This window comes from Agrilus planipennis, unplaced genomic scaffold (genome assembly GCF_000699045.2).
Source record: "Agrilus planipennis isolate EAB-ADULT unplaced genomic scaffold, Apla_2.0 scaffold234, whole genome shotgun sequence".
Lineage (NCBI taxonomy): Eukaryota > Metazoa > Arthropoda > Insecta > Coleoptera > Buprestidae > Agrilus > Agrilus planipennis.
In genome coordinates, this window is record NW_020442398.1 from 164,998 (window position 1) to 191,138 (window position 26,141).

At 36.6% G+C, this 26,141-nt stretch overlaps 1 protein-coding gene across 1 annotated transcript in view; it reads right to left on the reverse strand.

Moving 5' to 3' along the window:
- LOC108738957 overlaps positions 1-19,434 on the reverse strand; it is a 29,502-nt gene extending 10,068 nt beyond the window's left edge. The window contains exons 1-6 of the mRNA XM_018472588.1: positions 19,144-19,434; positions 12,602-12,768; positions 11,564-11,696; positions 10,044-10,266; positions 4,232-4,410; positions 2,140-2,263 (exon numbers count right to left, since the gene is read on the reverse strand). Coding sequence (XP_018328090.1) covers positions 2,140-2,263; positions 4,232-4,410; positions 10,044-10,266; positions 11,564-11,696; positions 12,602-12,768; positions 19,144-19,397 — 1,080 coding nt within the window. The 5' untranslated portion in view covers positions 19,398-19,434. The remainder of the gene's footprint in view (positions 1-2,139; positions 2,264-4,231; positions 4,411-10,043; positions 10,267-11,563; positions 11,697-12,601; positions 12,769-19,143) is intronic.
- Positions 19,435-26,141: the final 6,707 nt, after the last annotated feature.

Sequence of the window (26,141 nt, forward strand, 5' to 3'; positions counted from 1 at the left end):
GACCACTTCGAATTATTTTATTCGATTAAGCTAACGTGCCTATCACGTTGAGGTTGGCTACGCCGGGATTCGTTTTCAGCAAGTAGATATCCACACAAGTGGACCTTGTTGGAGCATACGTAATCCTAAAATGTAGCATCGTGCTACAGATGGCGTGTACTGCACCATTTGTGGTATTTTCTAAAACGCACTGTTAAGACAGCAGGTAAAAGTTGGTCTGTGTTCTGTCGGAACTGTCTGCGACGCGCTGATGAGATCTTCGACAGAATACAGACCACTTCGAATTATTTTATTCGGTTATGGTAACGTGCCTATCACGTTGAGGTTAGCTACACTGGGATTCGTTTCAGCAAGTAGATATCCACACAAGTGGACCTTGTTGGAGCATACGTAATCCTAAAGTGTAGCATCGTATTACAGACGGCGTTTACCGCGCCATTTGTGGTATTTTCTAAAGTCAACATATAGTTCAGAATGTTCTTTTTTTGGGGACTTACTTACTTAGTTATTTAATCATAGGAAAGAGTGTATATCTGACCAGTTTTAGGATGAACCTTATGATGATGGCTTTGAGAAAGAATCTTTACCACTGTTTGAAAAAAAGGAAATAAGGTCGTCAGTCCTAAGACTGGTTAGACATGCACCTTTACTCTTTCCTAACCTGAGCCACTTTTCGCATTTCCCTAAAATTAGCACAGGCTACATCCTTAACAATTTGCGAGCAGTAGTCTAATCCAGGTCTACATCTACCCCTCCTAACTCCTCCGTTTCTGTCTCTAATATGACTCTTAATAGACCTTCATGCCTGAGAAGGTGTCCTACCAACTTATCTTGATTTTTCTTGTTGACTTCCATAGAGTCCTCTGTTCTCCTATTCTTTCTAATATCCTCGCATATATATGACAGGAAATTTCAGTATTTAAGTCAATTATTGTGTCGGTAAATAGAAAAAGACCGAATCTACATCTGCAAGACCAAGACCACTTCCCAAGTACAACCCAACCAATTCTACATTTTTCTTCTTCTTCTACATTCCGTCTTTGCTCTAAAGTGTAGAGATTGCCCGCCTACCAGTGTTAGCCACAGATGGGAATAAAACCCCTAGCTTTTCTTAAGCTTTAACTATTGTTGACTATAACGCTACCTGTACTAACTCTAGCGCGCTTGTTGCTGCAACATATATTTTCATCATTTTTGGATAAATAAAAAGAGCAGAATATTTTCGATTAAGTATTTGGTAAACTAATCCTTAATCATTAACCCTTCTCTTATTAGATGGACCTTTGCGTTGTGTGGATTTGTTGCATCACAGTTATATTGTAGCGAGCACGAGTGTGTTTGTGTGCGACCGGGCACACTGTGCGTGAACGGCTTATCGATTCGCCGACTAGCCGCGGGCGTATTTGTAAATGTGTGTGTCATACTTGCGTTCTAAGAAAGCAGTTAAACAGTCCAAAGAAAATATAAACTATCCGGACGTTTTCCAGAAGGTTCCCGAAAGTAAACAAAATAGTATTTAAAGGAAGAAACGATCGCCGAGAGGAGAAATAAATTGACCGTTGCAGAAGTGAATCCAGAAATAAATTGACAGTGATAGCAGTGAAATAAATAGCGCAGTGAATAGTGATATATCAACAGTAGTATAAATAAATCGAATAATTCATAACCTAAGTTTAGTAATAATTTAATAGTGTTTTTAATTTCTTTAACAATTAGTGTAAATAAATAGTTTTTGTCGTTATCAGTCTTGGAAGTAATTTTGTTAAACCCATGAACATTACAATATTCATAGTGAACCTGTTTGTTAAGAGTTAAGGTTCTTCAACTATCCTTATAAAAATGTAGTAGGTACATATATATGTTATGTGAAATAGAATTTAATTTGTTGTCCAATGTGCCATTAAATTCGTAATGTCTCTTTCTATAAACCCACATGCGTATGTATAGATATCGTAATGTTTTATAGAGCGATTATGGCCACATTTATTACGCCATTATCCAAGTAATATTTTACGGTTTGAGAGACGTTTCGTAACCCACAGTCCGGTTATATTGGTCGAACTTCTTATTAAACATGACATCCGGAAATGTCAGTACTATAAAATGGCCAGGGAATTAATTAATTATTGCGAAACCTACCGTAAAAAGATATCCAATTATTAAATCCGAATCCCCAGGGATGCCTATTGAACTTTTCCCGAGCACAATCGTTGTAGCCCATGCGCAATCCGCGTATATGTCTAGAATGCTGTCGTTTCTTAATCTGCAATTGAAACCGATGCTGTAACTACAACAATATACTGTAAATATTATCATTTTTAATCAAATGTGAGATGGTCTAGGACTAATGTTGGTACTAAAGGTAATGATAATAATTAAAATAATGAGGTAACCCAGTAGTTGTAGTTCATGTCTTACCATGAGTATAAAATATGCATGATTGAAGCTATATGATGTTTCAAATTCAATAAGGAACAATGCATTAGAGAATTAAGTTTTTGAATTAACATTACGCACTACAGATAAATAAAAATTGTTGCTGCTGTCAAACCTTCGCCGGGATTCGAACCCGATCCCCGGGTTTTACCCAGCTACCTACTGCTAGAGGTGACAGTAGCCACACCGACGGTACGTACCTAAGAATATAGGTTGCAGAATCGCCGAACCAATGTATAATCATTATTAATAATCAGATACTTTAAATTTTAATAGGTTTAATAACCTCAAATTATCGTCGGTCACCTCGTCGTAGCTTAGTGGTAGAGTACCTGTGCGTAAAACTAGGGGCACGGGTTCGATTCTCGGCGAAGGACTTAACAGCAGCAACAATTTTTGCTCATTAATTTGAGGTTATCTGTAGTGTGTAATGTTAATTTAAAGAATACCTTAACCCTACAAACATTCAAAGATCTCATTGTTAATAAAAAATGTTATTTTTACAATTATGAATGTAAAATTTATTTTAGAGGGTTGCTCGGAGTCATTTCGTTTTTTTTTTTGTGGAAATGAAAGACAGTTTTCGTATTATAAACTAGGGGCACGGGTTCGATTCTCGGCGAAGGACTTAACAGCAGCAACAATTTTTGCTCATTAATTTGAGGTTATCTGTAGTGTGTAATGTTAATTTAAAGAATACCTTAACCCTACAAACATTCAAAGATCTCATTGTTAATAAAAAATGTTATTTTTACAATTATGAATGTAAAATTTATTTTAGAGGGTTGCTCGGAGTCATTTCGTTTTTTTTTTTGGAAATGAAAGACAGTTTTCGTATAATAAACAAATACTTTATTAAATTATATATTGACCGTTCTGGTCCAACACCTTTTGCCATCTTTCTGGTAGTAGCATAATTCCACGCTCATAAAATTTTTGGTCTTTGCTGGCAAAAAACTGATCGAGGAGGTTTTTGACCTCCTCATTTGAGGTGAAGGTTTTACCGTCTAAAAAATTTTGGAGTGACCGGAACAAATAATAATCCGATGGTGCCAGGTCTGGAGAATATGGTGGGTGTAGCATTGTATCCCATTCAAGCTGTAAAAGCTTTTGGCGAGTGACCAAACTTGTGTGAGGTCTCGCGTTGTCTTGGTGAAACACTACACCTTTCCTGTTGATTAGTTCTGACCTTTTCTGTTGAAGTGCATCATTCAGTTTGTCCAGCTGATGACAGTAGACTTCCGAATTAATCGTTGTGTTATCCGGTAAAAGCTCAAAAAAAAAAAACGATTCCTTTAAAATCCCACCAAACAGACAGCATCACCTTTTTTAGGTGAATATTTTGGTGAAGTTGGGTGCAAAAGAATACAATTAAATCCTCTGTCGGGAAAAAACGAAATGACTTTCCGAACAACCCTATATTACTCTATAATGAAAACTCATGCTGTTAAATCAAATCAATATTATCAAACATCAAAATCAATTTAAATATTTCATTCTTTAATCATTTTGTATAGACCCCAAAAACCTTATGTAGGGTAAATAGCCAAAAAAGAATTAATATACAGGATGTTCTCTTTCAAACGTGGATTTGGTACGTTACGACCTGAATCAACACCCCGTATATATAAAAATCTAAAATAAATCATAGTTTGCATTACCCCCACATCAGTTGCCACTTGAAATCACTGCTGAATTATGGTGTATGTACTTAAAAAGTATTTGGAATTTGTGTGCAAGACCACGAACATCATAAAAGTGTGCAAACGTTGAATAAGTCTCGATAATGTCTTACCCAATTGCAACTTGATGCCAAAGACCGTCGGACATGGTCATTGGTATTCTGATTACATCGGTTCCGTTCGATGAGGCAAGCACAATCTTGATGTCCGGTCCTGCGACTTCCAATGAAAAATAAGTATCCTGCCTTCTTTTCGATCGTAGACTAAGAACGGTGCCAAAATTGTTCTGTATCTGAAAATAAATTGGCGGATTCGTATTATGTGTCGACAAATCCGATGTTATTGTAGAAATAATACCTTTGTACGACAATATCGATAAAATGTTTATCTACTCAATTCTGATACGTTTCGTTATTTTACGGTAACATTATCATTCTTGTGGCGCCTGACAGACTAACATTTTTACAAAAAAGCATTTTACATTCAAAGTAATCGCTACGAAAATAATCTCATAATACCCAATCAAAATTGTTAGGAAAAATCATATTAAGGTTAGGTTGAGTTAGGCTGTTACTTTCTCTTTCTTCGTGCATTTCGACGAACTAATAGTTTAACTAATCATCAGTCCTAAGACTGGTTGGACACGCGTCTCCACTCTTTCCTATCCTGAACTAATCTTCGCATCTCCCTAAAACTAGAACACTCCACAAGCTTAACTATTTGCGAACAGTAATATAATCTAGGTCTTCCTCTACCCCTCCTAACTTCCGTTTCTGCCTCTAATATGTCTCTGACTACACCTTACGCCTGAGAAGGTGTCCTACTTACTGTTCGTTTCAAGCAGTTGGAGATATGCCCTTCCCTTTATTAGAATGCGCCGTAGCATAATTCCAAATTCAATCATATTTGTCTGCGGAGCTCATTTCTCCACCGATCATCGAGCGAGAACCAGACAAAAGTGTACAGTACCATTTGCAAAATTATTTAAACTGCCTCGTTAAAATTTAAGAATATGCTTTATTTAAAAGCATATTTAGCCAAAAATAATAACAAGTGAATTAACTTAACGTTCTACACACCTATAAAACTTTTGCTTTGTTTTCTATTGTTAATTTATATACATTTTTGTTTTAAGAAATTGCTAAACATTTTCGTCTAGTACTGTACAGTTCTAGCCGATCTCCTAAGACCGCCCATCGAGAGCTCTGCTCGTTCAAGCTTGTTCCAACTATTTCTGTCTTGCTCACGCCTAGTGTGTATTCTTTTTATCTTCGCGCAGATTTCTTCAAGGTCACAATTCTAACAAATTGAAATGGACTGTACCTATCTCGTCTATTTCTTATTGACTTCCATATAGTCCTCTGTTCTCTTACTCTTTCTAATACCTCTTCATTTCTAACCTTCTCTATCCACGGTATCCTCATCATTCGCCGGTAAAACTACGTTTCGAGCGCTTCTAACCTTTGCTTTTGCACTCATACAGCGCCGCGCTCCAAACATGCACATTTAACAATTTTTTTCGAATTTCTAAATTAATCGTTCGCGGGCACAGAAGTGACTTCTTTTTATTAACCCTGCACTATCATCTGCTTTATTTCCCTGCTACTCCTTCTGTCCTGACTTATCTGACTTCGTAGGTACCAAAAATCAGCCACCTCTTTTAATATTTCGTCTCCTATCTTTACATTCGCTCTTTTTTTACTTTTTCTGTCCTTGCATACTTTTCCGGATAAGGATTTAATATTTAAAATAATCTTATAATAATCTTCATTAGTAAGCAATTAAAACACAAAGTTGTTGGAAAATTAAGTTAGTTTGGATTCGGCTGTAACTTCATTCTTCTGGCATATTGACAGGCTAATATTTTAACGAAAAATAATTTAACATTCAAAATAATCTCATAGTTATCATCATTCGTAAACAATTAAGCCACTAACTAAAAACAATATCGTCTAATTCCCATTATTATATGTATAAAGCAAGCAAATAAGAAGAATCTTTAGATTAAATTAGCAACCAACAACAAAATGCAACGATTGAAATTTCATAAGCAAATAAAACAAGAACTGCACCATCATTATTACCAAGGTCCATCTCCAATTAGGATGTTGACTTGTCGACATAGATAGAAAGTCGTTGAATAATTGGTTCGCACACAATCTCTTTATAAAGTTACTATACGGAGTATAACCATAGTCTACATTAATTTATTTAACAAGTGAATCAGTGGTTTATCATGTCAATGAAACGAAGTCTGCTTCTCAAACCGATTGTAATTATTTTCACCACAATAAATAGAAGTTTGATTATTGACGATTATTGCAGCTCTAAGATAAAACTAATAAAATAGTCATTTTACTCAAATAAACACTTCTATATTGTGAATTTTTGGTTTTAGTTACAATTATTACAGTCCAACAAGTTTTTATAAGTACCCTAATTTCATTGGTAACGATACAATACTACAATAAACGTTCATGGAATCATATCGTGACTTCACCCATCAGCGTATTGAGTAGTAAAATTGAAATGTTGTGGAATTGTTTGCTGTGTAAACGTAAAACCCTCGGTATTATTTTTTGTCGCTTTTCCGTCAAATGTTTGTTTTTTCTTATTAACGATCTCCACAAGATCCAGAAGACTCTTTCTTTGGTGCTCCGTCATATTGGAACAGAGGAGTTGGTACCACTCTGGATCAGATTTTTCCAAATTTTCCATCGTCTCTTTAAACACTATAAACTCTTCCATTTCTTTTCCTTTGTCATCTACCACCGTTTCATAGGACTCCAATAACGTTTCATCATCCATGTCATAATCCGAACTGCTGTTGTCCGAATCATCATCCATATCGAGACTTTTACTCTTCAATACTTCCAACGATATCCGTTCTAAATATTGTTGACCTTTATCTTCCACATCATCTTCGTCAGAATTGAGATCTTCAAATGCTTCAGTTTCATCGTTTACGTCATTATAGTCCTCATCCATTTCCTCGCTGTCCAAATTGTGTTTCCTTGTGGAATACGCTCTTTGCAATCCATCAAAGAGGACGACAAACGTTGCCATGATATTGGAAGCTATTGTTTCAACAAATTTTGGCCTGTTGGACATTGAGACGAGTTTAGAAAGGGCCAACATGCACATCTTTCTGTCATGGATCCCACTGAAGTCGTCAATGCTAGCCAACCACCCATTCATAAAGTAGGTTGCAAATGTTGGAATATTGTCAACGATGGTGAAAAACTGATGGGGATCGTGATACACTAATGCTATAAGAACTAGTAGACACATTCCTCGTACGTCTTCGGAAGTTTCACGAAGAAGTCGTGAGGCAACAACTTCAGTTATCACAGGTATAACAATTGATAAGCGTTCTCTGCATTGAAGAACTAACACTTCCAAAAGTTTAGCTGCGTGTGTGGTAAGTTCATCATCATCCTCTTCCTTGATTAAAATGTACTTGCACATTTCAACTACCGCATGCAATCGGTTGGCATCTTCTAAAAATCCGTTTGTATCAATCACAATAAAATTGTGCAATGTTGGCATCATATCAATGAAATACTTGGTACCATCTTCTAAAAATATTTGGTACAACATGTCAAAAATTTTCCACATATCCCTGGTTATTCGCCTACTCGTAAGCTCCGTGAGAAGATTGAGTGCATCGTCGAAAAAATCGTACGATTTGTTTTGCAGGATCTGATTAACGACTGGTATTATTGGAGGTTCTAGAAGTGAATGGATGTCTGGCTTTTCGTCTAACACTGTCAAGAGTGTTTCCATTGTGCTTAGTAATTCTTTAGCAGTTAGAGCTTTGTCTTCCAAAGCTTCTTCAGTGCTCGAAAGAACCAAAAAGGTATCCGACAACTGCTTACACAATTCCACTGCAATAGGAATAAGTTGAGGCGTGAATACGTAAACAAGTTTGTTCATGGTTTCTGAAACGTCTTCGTTTGCCGTTTCTCGTATTAAATTAAGCAGTTGGAGAGCAACCTGCTTGACGTATGTTTCAATCACTTTGTGGGATCTGTTTTGATGGCTCAATAGCATCTGAATGGCTGTAGCTGCCTGTATTTTTACTGGTAATTCCCGATCCTGGATCAAAGTTTCGACAGTATATTGAACGGCGTCGAAAAGGACGCTCTCAGATTGGAATCGGTATTGGCTGTAATATTGCACCATCCAGCAGGCCCTTGCCCGCAAATGACCCTGAGGGCTTCGGAATTCCGGAAAAACGTATTTGACGAAAATATTGTCTATTTCGTTGCAAAGCCCTCTTTTCCTGATAAGCACATCAGAAACACTGCCCAACATCAAGAGCGCTCCGTCCTTTTGAAACGGCTGAACGTCAGGGCTTTCAAGAACTTGAAACAAGAATTGCAAAGTGTTTTGCAACACACCTTTGCGTTTTTTACATGAGGTGTTGAGTAGGTATTGCGCTGCGAATACCGGTGAGTCGTAACACTCGAACACATCAAATTTTAGTCTGATATACTTGAGTGGGTCAGACTTCCAAAGTCTATTGTCTTTTGCGGTATAGTTCAAAAGTGGAAATATAATGTCTTCCACTAAAAACTTGATGTGCTTTTTAATGGTCTTCCATGTGTATGAGTGCAACAGGCCCTTGTTAATGTACGAAAGCATCAAATGAAGGACACGTGGTGGTAACCAATTATTATTTTTGTACAAATCTAATTGCCGGAAGATGACTTCAAGGACATCGTTGCTGAACGTTGCCAAGTACCACGCTGCAAATTTTTCGTATTCCTTTGAAACGTTACCAGGAGATCCATATCGTTCGAACATGCGATATAAGATGTGTATGGCCCACTTTTTAGTTTTCCACCAGGCCAATTTAGGTCTATCTTCCTCATCACAATTAAAGACTTCTAAATGTGATGGACGATCGATTATAGCCATGCACATTTTCATCCACTGAGCAAAAAGCGTTTCATCCAATATTTCATAAGGAAAATTGTATTGTGTCAATGAAAAATATATTTTGAGGCATGTCTTTTGAATAAGAGCACTTGTCTCTGATAGATCCGACATGTATTGGCACAACTTTGAATATATCTGTGGTAATAAGGTCTTCATGGGTGTTTCCAGTGGCTTGCGATCGTCTTGTCTTTTGGATTCGAAGAATTTAGTTAATTGGTACAAACTGAGCAAAGCTCCATAAACGGAATTGGCTTCAGAACGGATCATAAACTCATTGATTTGGTCTATAAATCTGGTCCAAATTGCGGGGAAGTCCTGTTTGATAACTTGACTAAGGCATGTACACAATTGATTTCTTACCAAATCTGGAGAGTGCACTACACTAGCAATCAATGATTCTCTTATTATATATTTATCATCGTCGGTTACAACGGTTTTGGATTTAAGATCTTCGTTACTTGAGTCGAATTTCCAATTTTGGCAAATGAAGTTCTTAAAGTAGACGGCACCAGCTTGACGAACGGACAGGTCCATTTCTCTCAGCATTATTGTTTTTAGAAGTAGAGGAGCAAATCCGGGGACTTTTTGGATTTTATTCAGTTGTTCTTCAGCCGATTTGCGTCGATTCGGATCTAACGTTAATCTTAACAAATCTACTAAGCACTCACTATCCATTTTGTTATGTATTTAAATACAAAAATTTGAATGTGGAGAAGATTAACGGTGTTGTCTCATTTATATTATTCTAAATCTTGAATTGTCAACTTGGCATACCAAGTAATTGTTTTTCCTAAAGTACCTACTCATATAACTTGATTTTTTTGAACATTTGCATGTGAAATTATTACATGTACTTCTTCGGCCACCCGGTACAATAAAATAAACATTCATGAATGTCAACAAGCATTCTGGGCGTTCGCGTGACTCTAATTATTTTGACAACAAATGGAAGGCAGGAAGAAGTGGTTTATTTTTACTTACCTCACCTCCTCGGGCGGTTCTCAATGTGACGAACAGGGCAAATTGTTTCGGTAGCCATCTTCCGTCCACGAAAGGAAACATATCGGGAGATGGTATCCACATGTACGAATCGAGTTTGAAGTTCCACGCGTTCGGTCGATCTGAATAGTGTTGCCAGCTGTTCTTCGAAGGGTGGAAAAATTTGCTCTTGCCAATTTCGAGGGGATTCACCAGGCCGTTACATCTGGTATCAAGTATATACAGGGTGATTCACCAAATGTTGGAAAGTCGTCTAATTTTGGAAACTTTTTTGATTCAATCTTTTTTGAGTGATAAGAACATATAAAATAATTCGAAGTGGTTTGTATTCTGTCAGAGGTACCAGACGCGGATCGCGATTTCGATCTTGTTGGATCTCATCAGCGCGTCGCAGACAGCTCCGACAGAACACAGACCAACTTTTACCTGCTCTCTTAACAGCGCGTTTTAGAAAATACCACAAATGGCGCGGTAAACGCCATCTGTAGTACGATGCTACATTTTAGGATTACGTAAAGTTGGTCTGTGTTTTGTCGGAGCTGTCTGCGACGCGCTGATGAGATCCAAAAGGATACGTAATCCTAAAATGTGGCATCGTACTACAGATGGCGTTTACCGCGCCATTTGTAGTATTTTCTAAAACGCGCTGTTAACACAGCAGGTAAAAGTTGGTCTGTGTTCTTTCGGAGCTGCCTGATGAGATCCAAAAAGTTCGAATTCGCGATCGTCGTCTGGCAGTTTTGACAGAATACAAGACCACTTCGGATTATTTTATTCGATTACGGTAACGTGCCTATCACGTTGAGGTTAGCTACGCCGGGATTCGTTTCAGCAAGTAGATATCCATTACAGCGCGTTTTAGCAAATACCACAAATGGCGCGGTAAACGCCATCTGTAGTACGATGCTACATTTTAGGATTACGTATGCTCCAATAAGGTCCATTTAAATATATGGATATCTACTTGATGAAACGAATCCCGGCGCAGCTAACCTCAACGTGATAGGCACGTTACCATAATTGAACAAAATAATTCGAAGTGGTCTGTATTCTGTCGAAGCTGCTAGACGCGGATCGCGATTTCGATTTTTTTGGATCTCATCAGCGCATCGCGGACAACGTGCCTATCACGTTGAGGTTAGCTACGCCGGGATTCGTTTCAGCAAGTAGATACCTATATATTTAAATGGACTTTGTTGGAGCATACGTAATCCTAAAATGTAGCATCGTACTACAGATGGCGTTTACCGCGCCATTTGTGGTACTTTCGATAAGAACATACTTTAATATTTATTTTGTACCTAGGAGGATATGATGACCCAAGGTTATGATAATTCCCTTAATGGACCACACTTCTTTTTTGTTAATGTTTTGAATTATATTGGGATATCCAATTATGTTTCAAGACTCAAAAGGGTTAAACGGTGAGGAAATAAAATTGAGAATATTATAAATAAAATGTGAGTAATATTGAGTAAATGTTCTGAAAATTACATACATACTCGAACAGGTTGCACTGTCTCTCTTCTATATTATAACCGAAGCACTGTTTTCTGAAACATCTTCTAGTACGTCTCTGTATCCCTGATCCACAAGAAATCGAGCAAGATGACCAATCAGACCAATTGCTCCAACCTGATGATTAAAAGGGTGTGTTGATAGATCTTCCGTTGAGTGTTATTTTTTCAAAGGTTGCATTAAAAAATATCATTTCAACTGGTTTATACCAGAATGTCGAATTAATAGTTAATAATGATTCACAGAATTGAACAAAATGTTTCGAATCAAGTGATAACAATATATATTGTAATGTAGATAAAACAAAGTCACTCTGAGGAAAATGCGGCTCTGTACGATAGTCCAGAAATAGGTTTGGACATTATATACAACATCTCTTATTACTTTACCTCAGTATTCAAAGTATCAAATCAATTAACAGAATCTACAGAACAGTCAATAAGTACTTAGTAAAAATACAATAAAATACAGAGCGTAACAGAAATAAGTAGAGCTTGAAGGAGGTAATAGGGCACTCTACAACAAGAAAATTATGTAAATGTCTATGTCCGAATGTCCACTCGAACATGGTTAAAAGACATTCGATAACCGTCATTATTTACGTTCTCCTTCGATGTAGCTTCAGAGTTTTAATCCTAGTTCGCTATTCTTGGACACCTACGTTACTAATTTACGCGCAGGACCGGTTTAGGATGGTAAATTATTACGTTTTTATTAAAAAAAATTTTGCCCTTCACCATGCTATTCCTTATGGCATCCAGTATATACCCTCCGCCGCTCCGCATTTATTTCTGTTGCACCCTGTAGACGACCAATATAAAACGCAAACGAGAATGGAATCATAAGCAAATCCCGAGCACCCACGAGATTTTTTTAAAGTCGACGTCCCTGTCGTTAATATTAATATTTTATTATAAATATGTTTACAAGAGGTACCTACTGCATTATGATTAACACATGTAGATAGTAAAAGATGATTGATAACAACGGAAATGTACCTGTTTGTCGCCAGGTGTACGTACCTAACGTTTTCCAGATGTTTTCCTCTTCCTTTTCGCTCCATTTGATTAACGAAAGCCCTGAAACGATGTCCTCCCTCCTCTTGCAAAACACAATGAAATCTAGGATTGGGCCGTCAGCGCAATCTTCCAGCGTAATGTCGTTCCCTTCGAATGTTATATTTACTTGTCTGCAATTAAGTTTGTTTCAAAGGAATTCTAACAAACGCGTTTTCGTGTTGCAAGGATTTCATTCTAATTCGGTTTTGTTTGTTTGTATCCCTGTTTCTGGCAGATAGTGCAAATTCGTGTAACTTATGGTAATTTAAATGTAAAAAGCTTTCATCTGCTGCTTCTCTAAATAATGGAACAGTTACTTTGTTTACTGATACAGTGACAAATAAACAGCCAGACTGAAAAAATAATACAAACACAAATTTTTAATACCAAAAAGAAAATCAAATTGTAATTCCCACTTTCTGTTTCCTTGGCTCTTAAAATTTTCCCAATTTGGAAGTAAGTCTATATTAATTCGATACTTCATTTGAGTCGCTGGTGTTCGGTAATTGGGGTGGTTGTGGTTTGGCATTGCAAGCAATAGGACCAGCACTACACTGTTGACGACATAATTGAGAACATCATCGAAAAAACAATGTTCTGGGTTCAAAAATAAATTTATTGGATGTAGTTGGGGTTCAGGCATGGGGTAAAAGGTGTGAAGGTGAAATATATTTCCATTTAATTGGAGGACAAACTTCACCTCATCCCAGCAGTAGATTGAGGTTTTAAAGGATGATAAAAGTTGGTTATTAATGTATATCCCTAGATGGCGATCAGGCCAATAAACAGAGTTCAGCGATATTTCCCCTGAAATTAGTTTGGAGTCAGACATGTGACGGAGAAGTAGAGGTGAAAATTAATTTCCACATATATGGAGGAGAAATTTCATCCCATAGGAGGATGAAATTGCGTAGGATGGTAAAGTTGTGTTAGTAACGTATCTCCTCGTTGGAATTAGTTGGTGTTCTGGCATAGAGCGGAAAGGTCAAGGTGATAAGTTTCTCCTCTATTAAGTGGATGTAAAATCTCATCCATCCTCGTAGGAGGTTGGAATGGTGAAGGACGATAAAGTTACTATAGTGAATTCCCACCGGAATTAGATGGTGGTCAGATCTACAAGTGGAGTTCGAATATATTTCCTTTGAACGGAGTCGGTCATGTGGCTGAGAGGTGGACGTGAAATTTCTCTCCACTTATGTGGAGGTGTAATTTCATCTCATCTCCGTAGCATGTTGGAATTGCAGAGGATGGTGAAGTAGCGTTAATAAAGTATATCGTCTTTGGAATTTTTTGGGCTTCTGGCATGGAGCGGAGAGGTGAAGGTGAAGTTTCTCCTACGTAACGTGGAGGTAAAATTTCACCTCATCCTAGAAAGAGAGTGGAGAGCTTATGGATAATGAAGAGGGTTTTTACAGTTGGGATTCTGACATGGAGCGGAGAAGTGAAGGTGAAGTTTCTCCTCCGTAACGTAAAGGTAAAATTTCACCTCATCCTAGAAAGAGAGCGGAGAGGTTATAGATAATGAAGGGGGTTTTTACAGTTGGGATTCTGCCATGGAGCGGAGAAGTGAAGGTGAAGTTTCTCCTCCGTAACGTNCTACACTGTTGACGACATAATTGAGAACATCATCGAAAAAACAATGTTCTGGGTTCAAAAATAAACTTATTGGATGTAGTTGGGGTTCAGGCATGTGGTAAAAGGTGTGAAGATGAAATATATTTCCATTTAAGTGGACGACTAACTTCACCTCATCCTAGCAGTAGATTGAGGCTTTAAAGGATGATAAAAGTTGGTTCTTAAAGTATATCCCTAGATGGCGATCAGGCCAATAAATGGAGTTCAGCGATATTTCCCCTGAAATTAGTTTGGAGTCAGACATGTGATGGAGAAGTAGAGGTGAAAATTAATCTCTACGTATATGGAGGAGAAATTTCATCCCATAGGGGGTTGAAATTGCGTGGGATGGTACAGTAGTTTTAATAACGTAACTCTTCGTTGGAATTAGTTGGTGTTCTGGCATAGAGCGGAAAGGTCAAGGTGAAGTTTCTCCTTTATTAAGTGGATGTAAAATCTCACTCATCCTCGTAGGAGGTTGGAATGATGAAGAGCGATAAAGGAGGTAACCACAGTGAATTCCTATCGGAATTAGATGGTGGTCAGGTCGACAAGTGGAGTTCGAGTATATTTCCTTTGAACGGAGTCATGTGTGAGAGGACGTGAAATTTCTCTCCAATTATGTGGAGGTGTAATTTCGTCCGATCTCCGTAGGAGGTTGGGATTATAAAGTATGGTAAGTAGTGTCAATAAAGTATATCATCTTCAGAATTTGTTGTAGTTCTGGCATAGAGCGGAGAGGTGAAGATAAAGTTTCTCCTCACATTAGTGGAGGTAAAATTTCATCTCGTACTCGTAGGAGTTTGGGATTTCAAAGGATGGTGAAGTAGCGTTAATAAAGTATATCGTCTTCGGAATTTATTGTAGTTCTGGCATAGAGCGGAGAGGTGAAGATGAAGTTTCTCCTCTGTAAAGTGTAGATAAAATTTCACCTTATTCTCGAAGGAGATTGGAGAGGTTATGGATAATGAAGGGGCTTTTTACAGTACATTCCCATCAGAATTGGATGGTGGTTAGGTCTACAAGCAGAGTTCGAATATATTTCCCTTAGAATTAGTACGGAGTCGGGCATGTGGCTGAGAGGTGGAGTTGAAATTTCTCTACATTTATGTGGAGGTGTGACTCTATCTCATCCCCGTAGGAGGTTGGAATTACAGAGGATGGTGAAGTAGCGTTAATAAAGTATTTAGTCTTCGGAATTTTTTGGGCTTCTGGCATGGAGCGGAGAGGTGAAGGTGAAGTTTTTCCTCTGTAACGGGGAGGTAAAATTTCACCTCATCCCAGAAAGAGAGTGGAGAGGCTATGGATAATGAAGGGGGTTTTTACAGTTGGGGTTCTGGCATGGAGCGGAGAGGTGAAGGTGAAGTTTCTCCTCCGTAACGAGGAGGTAAAATTTCACCTCATCCTAGAAAGAGAGTGGAGAGGTTATGGATCATGAAGGGGATTTTTACAGTTGGGGTTCTGGCATGGAGCGGAGAAGTGAAGGTGAAGTTTCTCCTCCGTAACGTGGAGGTAAAATTTCACCTCATCCTAGAAAGAGAGTGGAGAGCTTATGGATAATGAAGGGGGTTTTTACAGTTGGGATTCTGACATGGAGCGGAGAGGTGTAGATGAAATTTCTCCTCACATTAGTGGAGGTAAAATTATACCCCATTCTCGTAGGAGGTTGGAATGGTTAAAGATGATAAAGGAGGTTACTACAGTGAATTCACATCGGAATTAGTTGGCGATCATTCCTGAGAGCGGAGTTCGAATATTCTCCTTGAAATTAATTCGAATTCGGGCATGTGATAGGGGAGGTGAAGTAGCGTTAATAAAATACATCCAAGTTAGAATTAGTTGGAGTTCTGACACCAAGCGAAGAGGTGAAAGTGAAGTTCATGCTCGCTTAAGTAGAAATAAAACTTCACTTCATCCTCGAAGGAGGTTGGAAAGGTGATGGATGATAAAGAGGGCTACAAGCGAGGTTCGAGTATATTCCCCTCTACAGTTTTAGGTAGTATGGAGTTTGATTTCTATTTAAAACGGAGGGGTATAATTGCAGGGGATGGGGGTGAAAAAACAAAAATGTAAAAAACGGAAGTAATGCAACCTAACCCAACCCTTATCCGTTTTGACTTTAAATCCCATTCTCAGTCAGTCATGTATCACGATATTGATTTTTACCAAAAATTATAAGGGATTTCAAGACTACTGCGCTAAGAAAATATCTTTCTCAATTTAAACTAATGTGGCGAAATAACTCTTATTGTTTTTTTGTGTAAATGTTTTTTCTAATTTTTCCCTTTCAAATAATATTTCATTTCAAATATTAATTCACTTCAAATATTATTTCAATTCATTTCAATTTCTTATCTTGTAAATACTTTGGTTTCCTTTCAATCTAAACTCTTTTGTTCTTTCAATCACTTTTACCCAGAATTCCAACTTCAACCATACCTGCATGCACTCGCATACTAATATCTGGTTTTACCCTTAATTGCTTTCTCTTGAATTCTGTACTATCTAATTCTGTGTATTCCTACAAACTAGTGTCTTCACCCTCTCTCTCGCTACTTTTCCTTTTAGAACATTCTATCAAAATTACTAACAACCTTATCATATCTCAAGACAGTCTCTCGTCTACCGTTTCTAACATTCGTAAGTGCTTTTATCTATATTGTTTTGATTTTATTGTTGTTGTCTTTGGTATTAATATTGTTGTTATCTTGTTCTTTTTATCACTTTGTTCTCGTTTGTATGTTTCACTCCTTGTGCCTTTTTGTTACCTTTGTTTTCGTTTGTTATTGTTACAAATTGTTATTTGTTATTAGTGTTTTCTTGGTATTTAAATAATATACACCAAAAGACACTAAACTAGTATTTTACTTTAAACAAGAATAAAAATAATCAGCGTTCATGCGTGAAATATTTCTAATCCAGGAATACCAATTTTCAGTGATTATGTTTTTAAAGACTAAAGTGTGTTGCCCTTTTGGGAATTTTAGAATTTCGAAAAAGTACGCCGCATACATATGGGAATCTTAATAGTTAACAGAAATATCTTTTATTTTCAACAATTGACATAACTATAATGATCTTAGTTGTCTTATCTTTCAATTAAGTAAATCACAATGGAGTGGAGTGTATTAAATTGAAATATTCAAAAGTTGCAACCTGCTTCTTTCTTATCGACAAGTAATTCAATCCACCACCCTTTAAAACCTCTTTCAAATGCATATTATTTATTTGTGTTTCCACGCGTCTGTTAACGTTCACTTCAAAGTTGTAACTGCTTCTTTAAACTTTCATAACTGATATTTAATCGATTGTCGTTTATTCTATATGACTATATCCGGAGCTTCTATAAATGGTAACAAAGAAATGGTGGAATTCACATATGAAAACTCAAAAACAGAAATACTCATATCTCTATTTAAATTTTAAAGGCAGTCAGATAGGAAAATATTTCAAGGCCCTTATTCTTCACAAACTGATACAAAATTAATGTGCTTTCTCTTTTAAATATGAAATTTGGATGTTAAAGTACAGAATAATATATGTAGATATAAAAAACATTCGTGTGGTTTAATATTAATTTAACATTTCCTATTAAATTTAGCTACTAGGGACTTTTAATACAAAATAAAGAAAAAAAATAATAACTTTTTTAGAGTAACTAGAGCCTATTGTACTTTTAAAGAGCCTTCGGTGTTTTTAAATTCTTCTTTTAGTAATTTCAAATAATTTATCTGACATAACTTACTTCCCATACACTTTATCTCATAGGCTAACAGCAAGCTTTTTATGACTTTATCTGTGGTTATTTCTTTTTGTTTAAACAATTCAATAAATTCTTAGAAGTTCATAAGCCAATTGGTTTTTCGTTGGTAATTCTTTTACTAGGTTCTCTTCAACATGTTAATCTATATATATAAAAGAAAGTCGTGTTAGTTACTTCACTTATAACTTAAGAACGGCTGAACCGATTTGGCTGAAAATTGATGGGGAGGTATCTTACAACCGGGAGAAGGACATAGGATACTTTTTATCACTTTCCACGAGAAAAATGTGGTATATGTAAACGCAACTGACATGGAATGACAAAACGAAATTGACAGCAAAACAAAAAATTTATCAGTCAAAACATCAGTCTAGCCTTTCATTTGTTAAGATTGCATGTTTGTTTTTGGTTCGATTTACTTGAAATTGATTAAAAAATTCAATCTCTGTTGGGGGGGATGAGTGGTGAAGAGGAGTTGCAATGTTTAAATGGAACATATATTATTTGTGATCAGATTTACTTGAAACTTTGTTTTAATGGTCTCTCATTTAATTTCTGAAAGATCTATCTCGACAATTTAAAAAAGGGAAAGGTGTTGCAATTTTTGTTTGGGACATACTTTATTTATGGTTGAATTTACTTGAAACTTGGTATATATGCTGTTTGATATTATTAATCAAATGAAAAGAGGTTGCAACGTTTCCATGGGCTACATTTTATTTGTACTCGGATTTACTCGACGGTTGCTCATTGTTGAAATTAAGCAAATACGTGTTTTGGCAATTTTTAAAAATCAACCCTTAAGGATGAAATGTTGTTGCTACGTTTGTATTTGAAAGATGGCGACATTACACAAAATTAAAACGTTGTAAGGGTGAATTGGGAGCTAAAAGGTTTTATGGAGAAAGAATATTAATTTTTGGGAGGGAAGCCGCGGGGAAAAGCTAGTTCTTTAATAAATAAATATAATTTACTAAAATAAAAATTCATTCAACCAAATATAGTGTACATAATGGTTTTTATAGTGAACATATTCTCCCGTAAAACAATTTTTATATCAAAATAGCATGCGGGATTGTTGTAGGTAAACAGGTACCCGTTTTATTTTGTTTTTTGCTAGCAAACTCACCGAAATCCCAATTCATGTTCAGACTTGTAAACATTAAGTACATCGAAAGCCGAATGTTCGATTCCATGTTCTTTTTTATTATTAGTAACGAAAACCGGCAACGACATGTAACCGCGAAAAACAATTTGCGACATGTTTAGTCTTTCCTCTAAGTCCTCCGCATTTTTCGCGGATTTCTCCAGGAAACAACAGAAACTTTTCTCTCCCAATAGTCCTAACAAAATCCAAACGATCTTTGGTAACTTTCCGCACATTTTTACTCGCCAATTTCCCGACGTACGAACGGGATGATTTTCGCAAACGCCGGACGTGCTGCTTTTCTTCGGCAAAAGCTCGCACTGAACCGGGATTTCGGAGTCTGATGAAGACGCGAAACGACCCTTCCACGCGCGCGCGAAACCAAATGGACCAAGAATGCAAATAAAAGTTTCCGCTGCGCTTGCAAACGATAAACACTAGAATTAAATGAACTGATACTTTTGCCAAATGGATTGTGAAGATCTGAAAGTTTACAAACGTAACCAGATGATAAAACGCCCCTAACAAAGGAATTTAGCCATTGCTTTGACTAAAGACTCAAATAAAACCTTAAAATCACCAACAAATAATCGTCACAAGTTGCTTTATGTTATTGGATTTATTGATCATCATTACCATAAGGTAGTCAGTCGTATGACTGGTTAAACACAAACCTCTACGCTTTCTTATCATGAGCTACTCTTCGTATTTCCCTGAAACTAGAACATCGCAGATCCGTAACTATTTGTCAGCATTAATCTAATTCATGTGGATCTACCTCAACTCCTCGTATTAACTCCTGTTTCTGCTTCTAATATGTGTTTTACTAGCCCATCATGCTTGAGAAGGTGTCCTACCAACCTACATTGCCTCCATAACGCTCTTTGTTCTCCTATTTTTTTTTAATGCCTTCTCATTTCCACGGTATCCTCACCAATCACCTGTAACACCACATTTCAATCGTTTTCAACCTCTTCTTTTCTACCGCCTTCACTGTCCACGATTTCGCACCCTTATAGAACTGTGCTTCAGACCTACACCTTTAACAATCTTCGCGAGCATAAAAGTGACTCCTTTCTGTTAAAAGCTACTCAACCCTGCACTATTCTTTGTTTGAAATTTCTATTGCTCCCACCATCCTGAATTATCCTATATAGGGAATCAGGGACTAATTTTTCATCTACTATCATAATATTCATTCATTCATGTTTCACATCCATGTAGAACCGTGTATTATGTGGAATGTGGATGACGTAAAGGCAATGTCTCTATAATATTACTGTAGGTACAATTCCTCTCAACATTAGAATTACCTCCAACCTCACTCACCCTAATGGGATTAATATAACTATTACATTAACTTGCTAAGTCTATAATTTACTATTTATTGCTAGTATTAGTTAACCATACCATTAAAAACTAAAAAGGGTACAACTTTTTATTTCGTTATACATATTACTTTTTGAAGTGAAACTTCTATATAGACGGGGGGTATTACGATTTTCTCTGTCACGAAAAAGCTGTACGAGCGAGTGGAGAGGGGGAGAGAAAGGCTTGCGGCGACGGAGAGAGGGCAATGACTGCATTAGAAGGATATAATACGCAGTCGCGCGGAGAGCGGTGAGTCCGCTAGGGTCACGGCGGCGTGTGCTGTGCTCAGCTGTTGTTTTTTTACCTCTGCGATCCGTGTAAAAACCAAATCATAATTTACAGTAAACCTGCGAAAACGAAATGTGTGTTGGGACACATAGTAGAAGTGAAACTTCAACGGACAAGTAGAAAAACGAATGGCAACGGACAAGTAGAAAAACGAATGGCAACGGACAAGTGGAAAAACGAATCGCAACAAAATTTTTACTTCAAGTTTTACGGGCAGATTGTTGTTATACTAGTTAATATACTTGTCCAATTTGAAAACCTGCCCGTAAAACTTCAAGTATAAATTTTGTTGCGATTCGTTTTTCCACTTGTTTCATTTCTACTATGTGTCCTAGCATACATTTCATTTTTAAAATATTGTATTAGGTATGTACAATACTTAAAATGTTTTGCCTGAACTTTTAATATCATTAAAGGGCCCCTATCGTTTTATTCTTAGCTTATCACAATATTAATCAATCGAAATCGAATCAAATTTCGACATAACGTGTAAATTGCTTTTCGATTTTTTGATAAACATCCGATGTCGTTGACACACTATTGTAAAAGAAGAATCTCGTTACAAACTAGTAACGAATTTTCTTTCAGGAAATTCTCATCCTCAGTTTTCACTTCATGTAGATACTATACTGCCGTATAGGCACCTATTCACTTCAGTGACCCTTTTGACCCACTTTGCTCAACTATATGAGAGCCCTTACCAATTTTTGCGCTGTTTGAAAAATTATCTGAAAGCTTTCCGACTCGCTACAATTTAAAACACTCTCTCGTTAAATTTAATCAAGAAAGAGGCATTATACTAAAACCAGTTTTTTTATTTTAGGTGAGATGGCAACAATTATTGGGCAGACGTCGCGGAAATGAGAAAACAACAAGGCGAGTGGGGGTGAGTTTGTAATTTCATTATTTGATGCTCGGGAAAGACATTTTTCTTCTTCGCAATTTTCTTTTCTGTCGAAGTTAATTACAAACTTCTGATTAAAATAGCTGAAAACTTAAGACAACTGAACCGGACAAAAATAGGGCGATATCTAGAAAACTTAGGGTAGAAAATGTGGAAGACGTTTTAAAAAGTTAAAAAAGGAAATGAACATAGAAAAGCATAAAAACGCTAACTAATTACTACAACTACGTAACTCGTTAAGTACAGTAGAATATTCGTTAAATATAACTAATTGATTTGTTTATAGCGATTACAGACACGTTAAAGATTATTAAGTTTCTCAAATTACACCATCAAGAGTGCTATGTGTTTAAAAATAGAAAAATACAAGTGTTGGTAGTTTTTTCTGAACATTTGAAATATATAACTGAATTGAAACCAGTTAACAAGTTTTCTTCGTTGCTAGTGTTAATTACTAGTATCTATTGGCTAAAGTTAGAATTTTTCTTACTTATATTAACGTACAAAAGGACAATCACTGATTTATTTTATTATGTGTAGGTGTAAATTTAACTTTAAACGTTACTGTATATGTACTTCCTAATGAACCCGTAACTATACATAACAACAATAATTTGAGGTAATTCATAAGATTCTTCCATTTAATTGATTTAATGTTTCTAGTTCTACCGGAAACTTTATCTTCATGTGTAGTTCCTCTTTTCCGTATGTACTATAATGAAAAATAGCTACATTTTATTGATTCTCCTTGAAATTAGTCTTTAGAAAAAAATCCTGCACAAATTGTGCATAATTGTCACCGCTATCACCTAAATTTCATTGATTGGAGTGAATAATACTATTAAAAACAGGACAACTTTAGGACATATAGGGACAAAAGATTTGGGAGTGTTGTACGAGGTAGACTAGGCGGGTTGGTAGGATTTCCTTTAATATATATCAGTATAAATCAAGTAGGGATCAGTTACAAAAATAGAAGTGATACTTAGTTTGTATAAAGAGCATCAGGCACTTGTAGATCTGGAACTGCAATGTAGAGAAGTAAATATTAGGAAGGGTGTCCGACGGGGATGCACACTGCCACCGCTACTGTTTAATCAATACATCGAAGACGCGATCAATATCATTAAAGACAGCACAACTGTAGGGATACATAAACAGGGGCAAAACATTAGTAGATGATATAGCAGTATTAGCATCTAGAAAGGAGGAGTTAGGGATAGCATTAAATAAAATGGAAGCGGTATTGACAAAACAGAATTGCATGAAAATAATAAAAGTAAAAAAAAAATACTGATATGCAAGGGTAAAAAAGTAGAGAAAGAGCGAATATAAAGATAGGAAACGAAAAATTAGAAGAAGTGGCTGATTTTAGATATATAGGAAGTCAGATAAGTCAAGACGGAAGGTGTCGTAGGGATATAAAGCAGAGCATAGCGCAGGGTCGAGTCGCCTTCAATAAAAAGAAGTCACTCCTATGCTCGCAAACGATTAATTTAGAAATTCGAAAAGGATTGTTAAAGGTGTATGTTTGGAGCGTGGCATTATACGGGTGCGAAACATGGACAGTGGACGGAAAAGAAGAGATTAGAAACGTTCGAAATGTGCTGTCACAGGCGAATAATGAGGATACCGTGGATAGAGAAGGTTTGAAATGAAGAGATATTAGAAGGAGTAGGAGAACAGAGGACTCTATGGAAGTCAATAAGAAATATCCGAGATGGGTTGGTAGGACACCTTCTCAGGCATGAAGGTCTAGTCAAAGACATATTAGAGGCAGAAATCGGAGTTAAGAGTAGCAGAGGTAAACCTAAATTAGATTACTGTTCGCAAATAGTTTTGGAGAAATGCGAAGCTTAATTCAGGGTATAAAAGAGTGGAGGCGTGTGTCCAGCCAGTCTTAGGACTGACAACCTTATGATGATGATATATAGGACTAGTTAAAGACATATTAAAAGAAAAAACAGAGGCTGAGAGGGGAAGAGGTAGGTTTAGATTAGGTTACTATTCGTAAATAGTTAAAGATGTCGATTGGTCTAGCTTTTAACTCAAGATAGGGTGATGTGGAGATGTGTGTCCATGTACCACTGTTTGGGCTGAAGAGCATATGATGATGATGATGATGAGGATTATTTGTAGATAAATTAGTAACTTTTTATGTAGTCATTGTTTTCCTTCGAGGATAATCGCTTTTTTCCTGAAGTATATTGGACCTTTTTCAATTTGTATATTTTTAAATCTCGTTTCTTTTAGTCTCTGAATTTTGGTCGGAAAAACAATTTACCATGCATAAGAATGATTGAAATCCGTGGTGTTATTTTTGTTATCTACTTATCGTCGATGTGTTCCTATTTGTACGAGCATTTCTCTTCATAAAATTTAGGTGAAACAATTCCATTTCCACCCTTCGAGTCCCGGACTGTTGAGCTAAAATTTGAATAGCAAAGATACAGTAAGTCACTGAAGTAATTGCAGAGAACGTATGGTTAAATCCAGTCATAGTCGATGTATAGAGATATAGGACAGGGGTACATGCTGACGTAATAAATAGACTTTTATTTTAAAAAATTTCGAAAATAAAAACTTTGAAACTCTGATAAATATAGTAAAACGTTTAAAAGGTTGTACATTTGCGTATATTAATATTTTTATAGATAGAATCCAGAAAAACCTTCTAAATTCTAAATGTTATTAGACTTCGACTAAAAACTCATGCATAATATGACCCGGGCTTGAGATCAAGGTTTTTGGACATATTTTATTACCTGATTTCTTACTAAACCGGCTGTACTAAAACAAGTTCAAATTCTGTTTATTACCTGGACTAAATAGTCAATGTGTGAACAACGTACAACGGAAACTCCACAAAATGTGAACAACATGTTGATTATACTAGTTCACCATATACCATGAACAAAGACCTAAGACTAGTTGGATACGCACCTCCAGTCTTTCCTATCCTGAACTAATCTTCGCATTTCCCTAAAACTAGAACATCCCACATCCTTTACTATTTGCGAACAGTAATCAATCTACGGCTACCTCTTAAACTCCTGTTCCTGTCTCTTATTTGTCTCTGACTAGCCCTTCTAGCCTAAGAAGGACACCTATAGTTGTACTTTCTTTAATGATGTTGATTGTGTCTTCAATGTATAGATTGAAGTGCGGTGACAGTGACGGCATCCTTGTTTGACTTTCTTCCAAACATTTACTTCTCTACGTTGCTGCTCCAGCTCTATAACTGCCTGTCGCTTTTTATACAAACTAAGCACCACTCTTCTATCTCTGTAACTCATCCCTACAATTTCAAGTATATTTAACATCTTGTCGCATTTAACATCCTATGTACGCGCTCTTTTTCTATCGTTTTCTCTATTATTACCCGTAAAGCTAAAATGGCCTCCCACGTACCCCTCTTTCTTCTAAACCCAACGTGATCTTCCCCTAATAGCTCTTCCACCCTCTTTTCCATCCTTCTCTGATCAATTCTGGTTAAGATTTTTGATCATTAACCTTACAAATCGAGATTTCGCCGTTACTTTTCTTCCATTACCATAGATCCCCGTTATATTTGGCACTTTCCCAGTCATATTAACTAGAGGGATGTTCATCTATTTATGTAGGTATATTCACTACAGATAGATGTACAGTTCGTTATTTATGGTTTTGTTGTATGCAATCTGCAAATCGTGAACCATCATTAGATAAAGCTATCAACCCTTAGATATAGTAACCCAGTTGCCAAAAGAAAATGACGTCAGCATTAATGATCTAGTGGCTATAATTGTGCCTAACTGTAAGTGTCAGATAAATATATAAAACAATTTGATCTGTTGCAAAATTTAGTTCTCACACGAACTTCAGAGAGTGTGACGGTCTGCCATCATGCGCAAAAATTTTATTGTAGATGTTGTTAGCGGAACCCCTTCGTCCAACTCCGAGCGCTGAGCTTGCCTTTGAGCGATGATCTAGTTGGCTGGGCAACTCAAAACTGCTGCCATTTTATCCTATACAATATACGTGTGTACGCCAAAACTCTCGCTGTCAGCCGTTGGCAGAATATTTCGACGTTGTTGCCTGTTTTATTATTTTACGGGTTCGTCATGCGAACTACCACAATATGTCATCCCGTTGACATTATAAAACTGAATTTCGAACGTCGCGTCCGGAATTTCTCCTTTTGTTTTATGCTATACAGTAGAATTTTACTCGAGGGAGAAAATAGTGACAATCGTATAACGAGGCGGCATCACGAGAGATTGTTGAGATCGGAAATTGTTGCAATAAAAGTAAATTTATTTTGCGGTGCTAGAAATATTGTTTGGGAATTGTCGATTTTGGCATTTGATTTAAAATATATATTTTAATTTTAATTGTCTTATCATCATCATCATCTTAAGGGCTACAGTCCTATAGC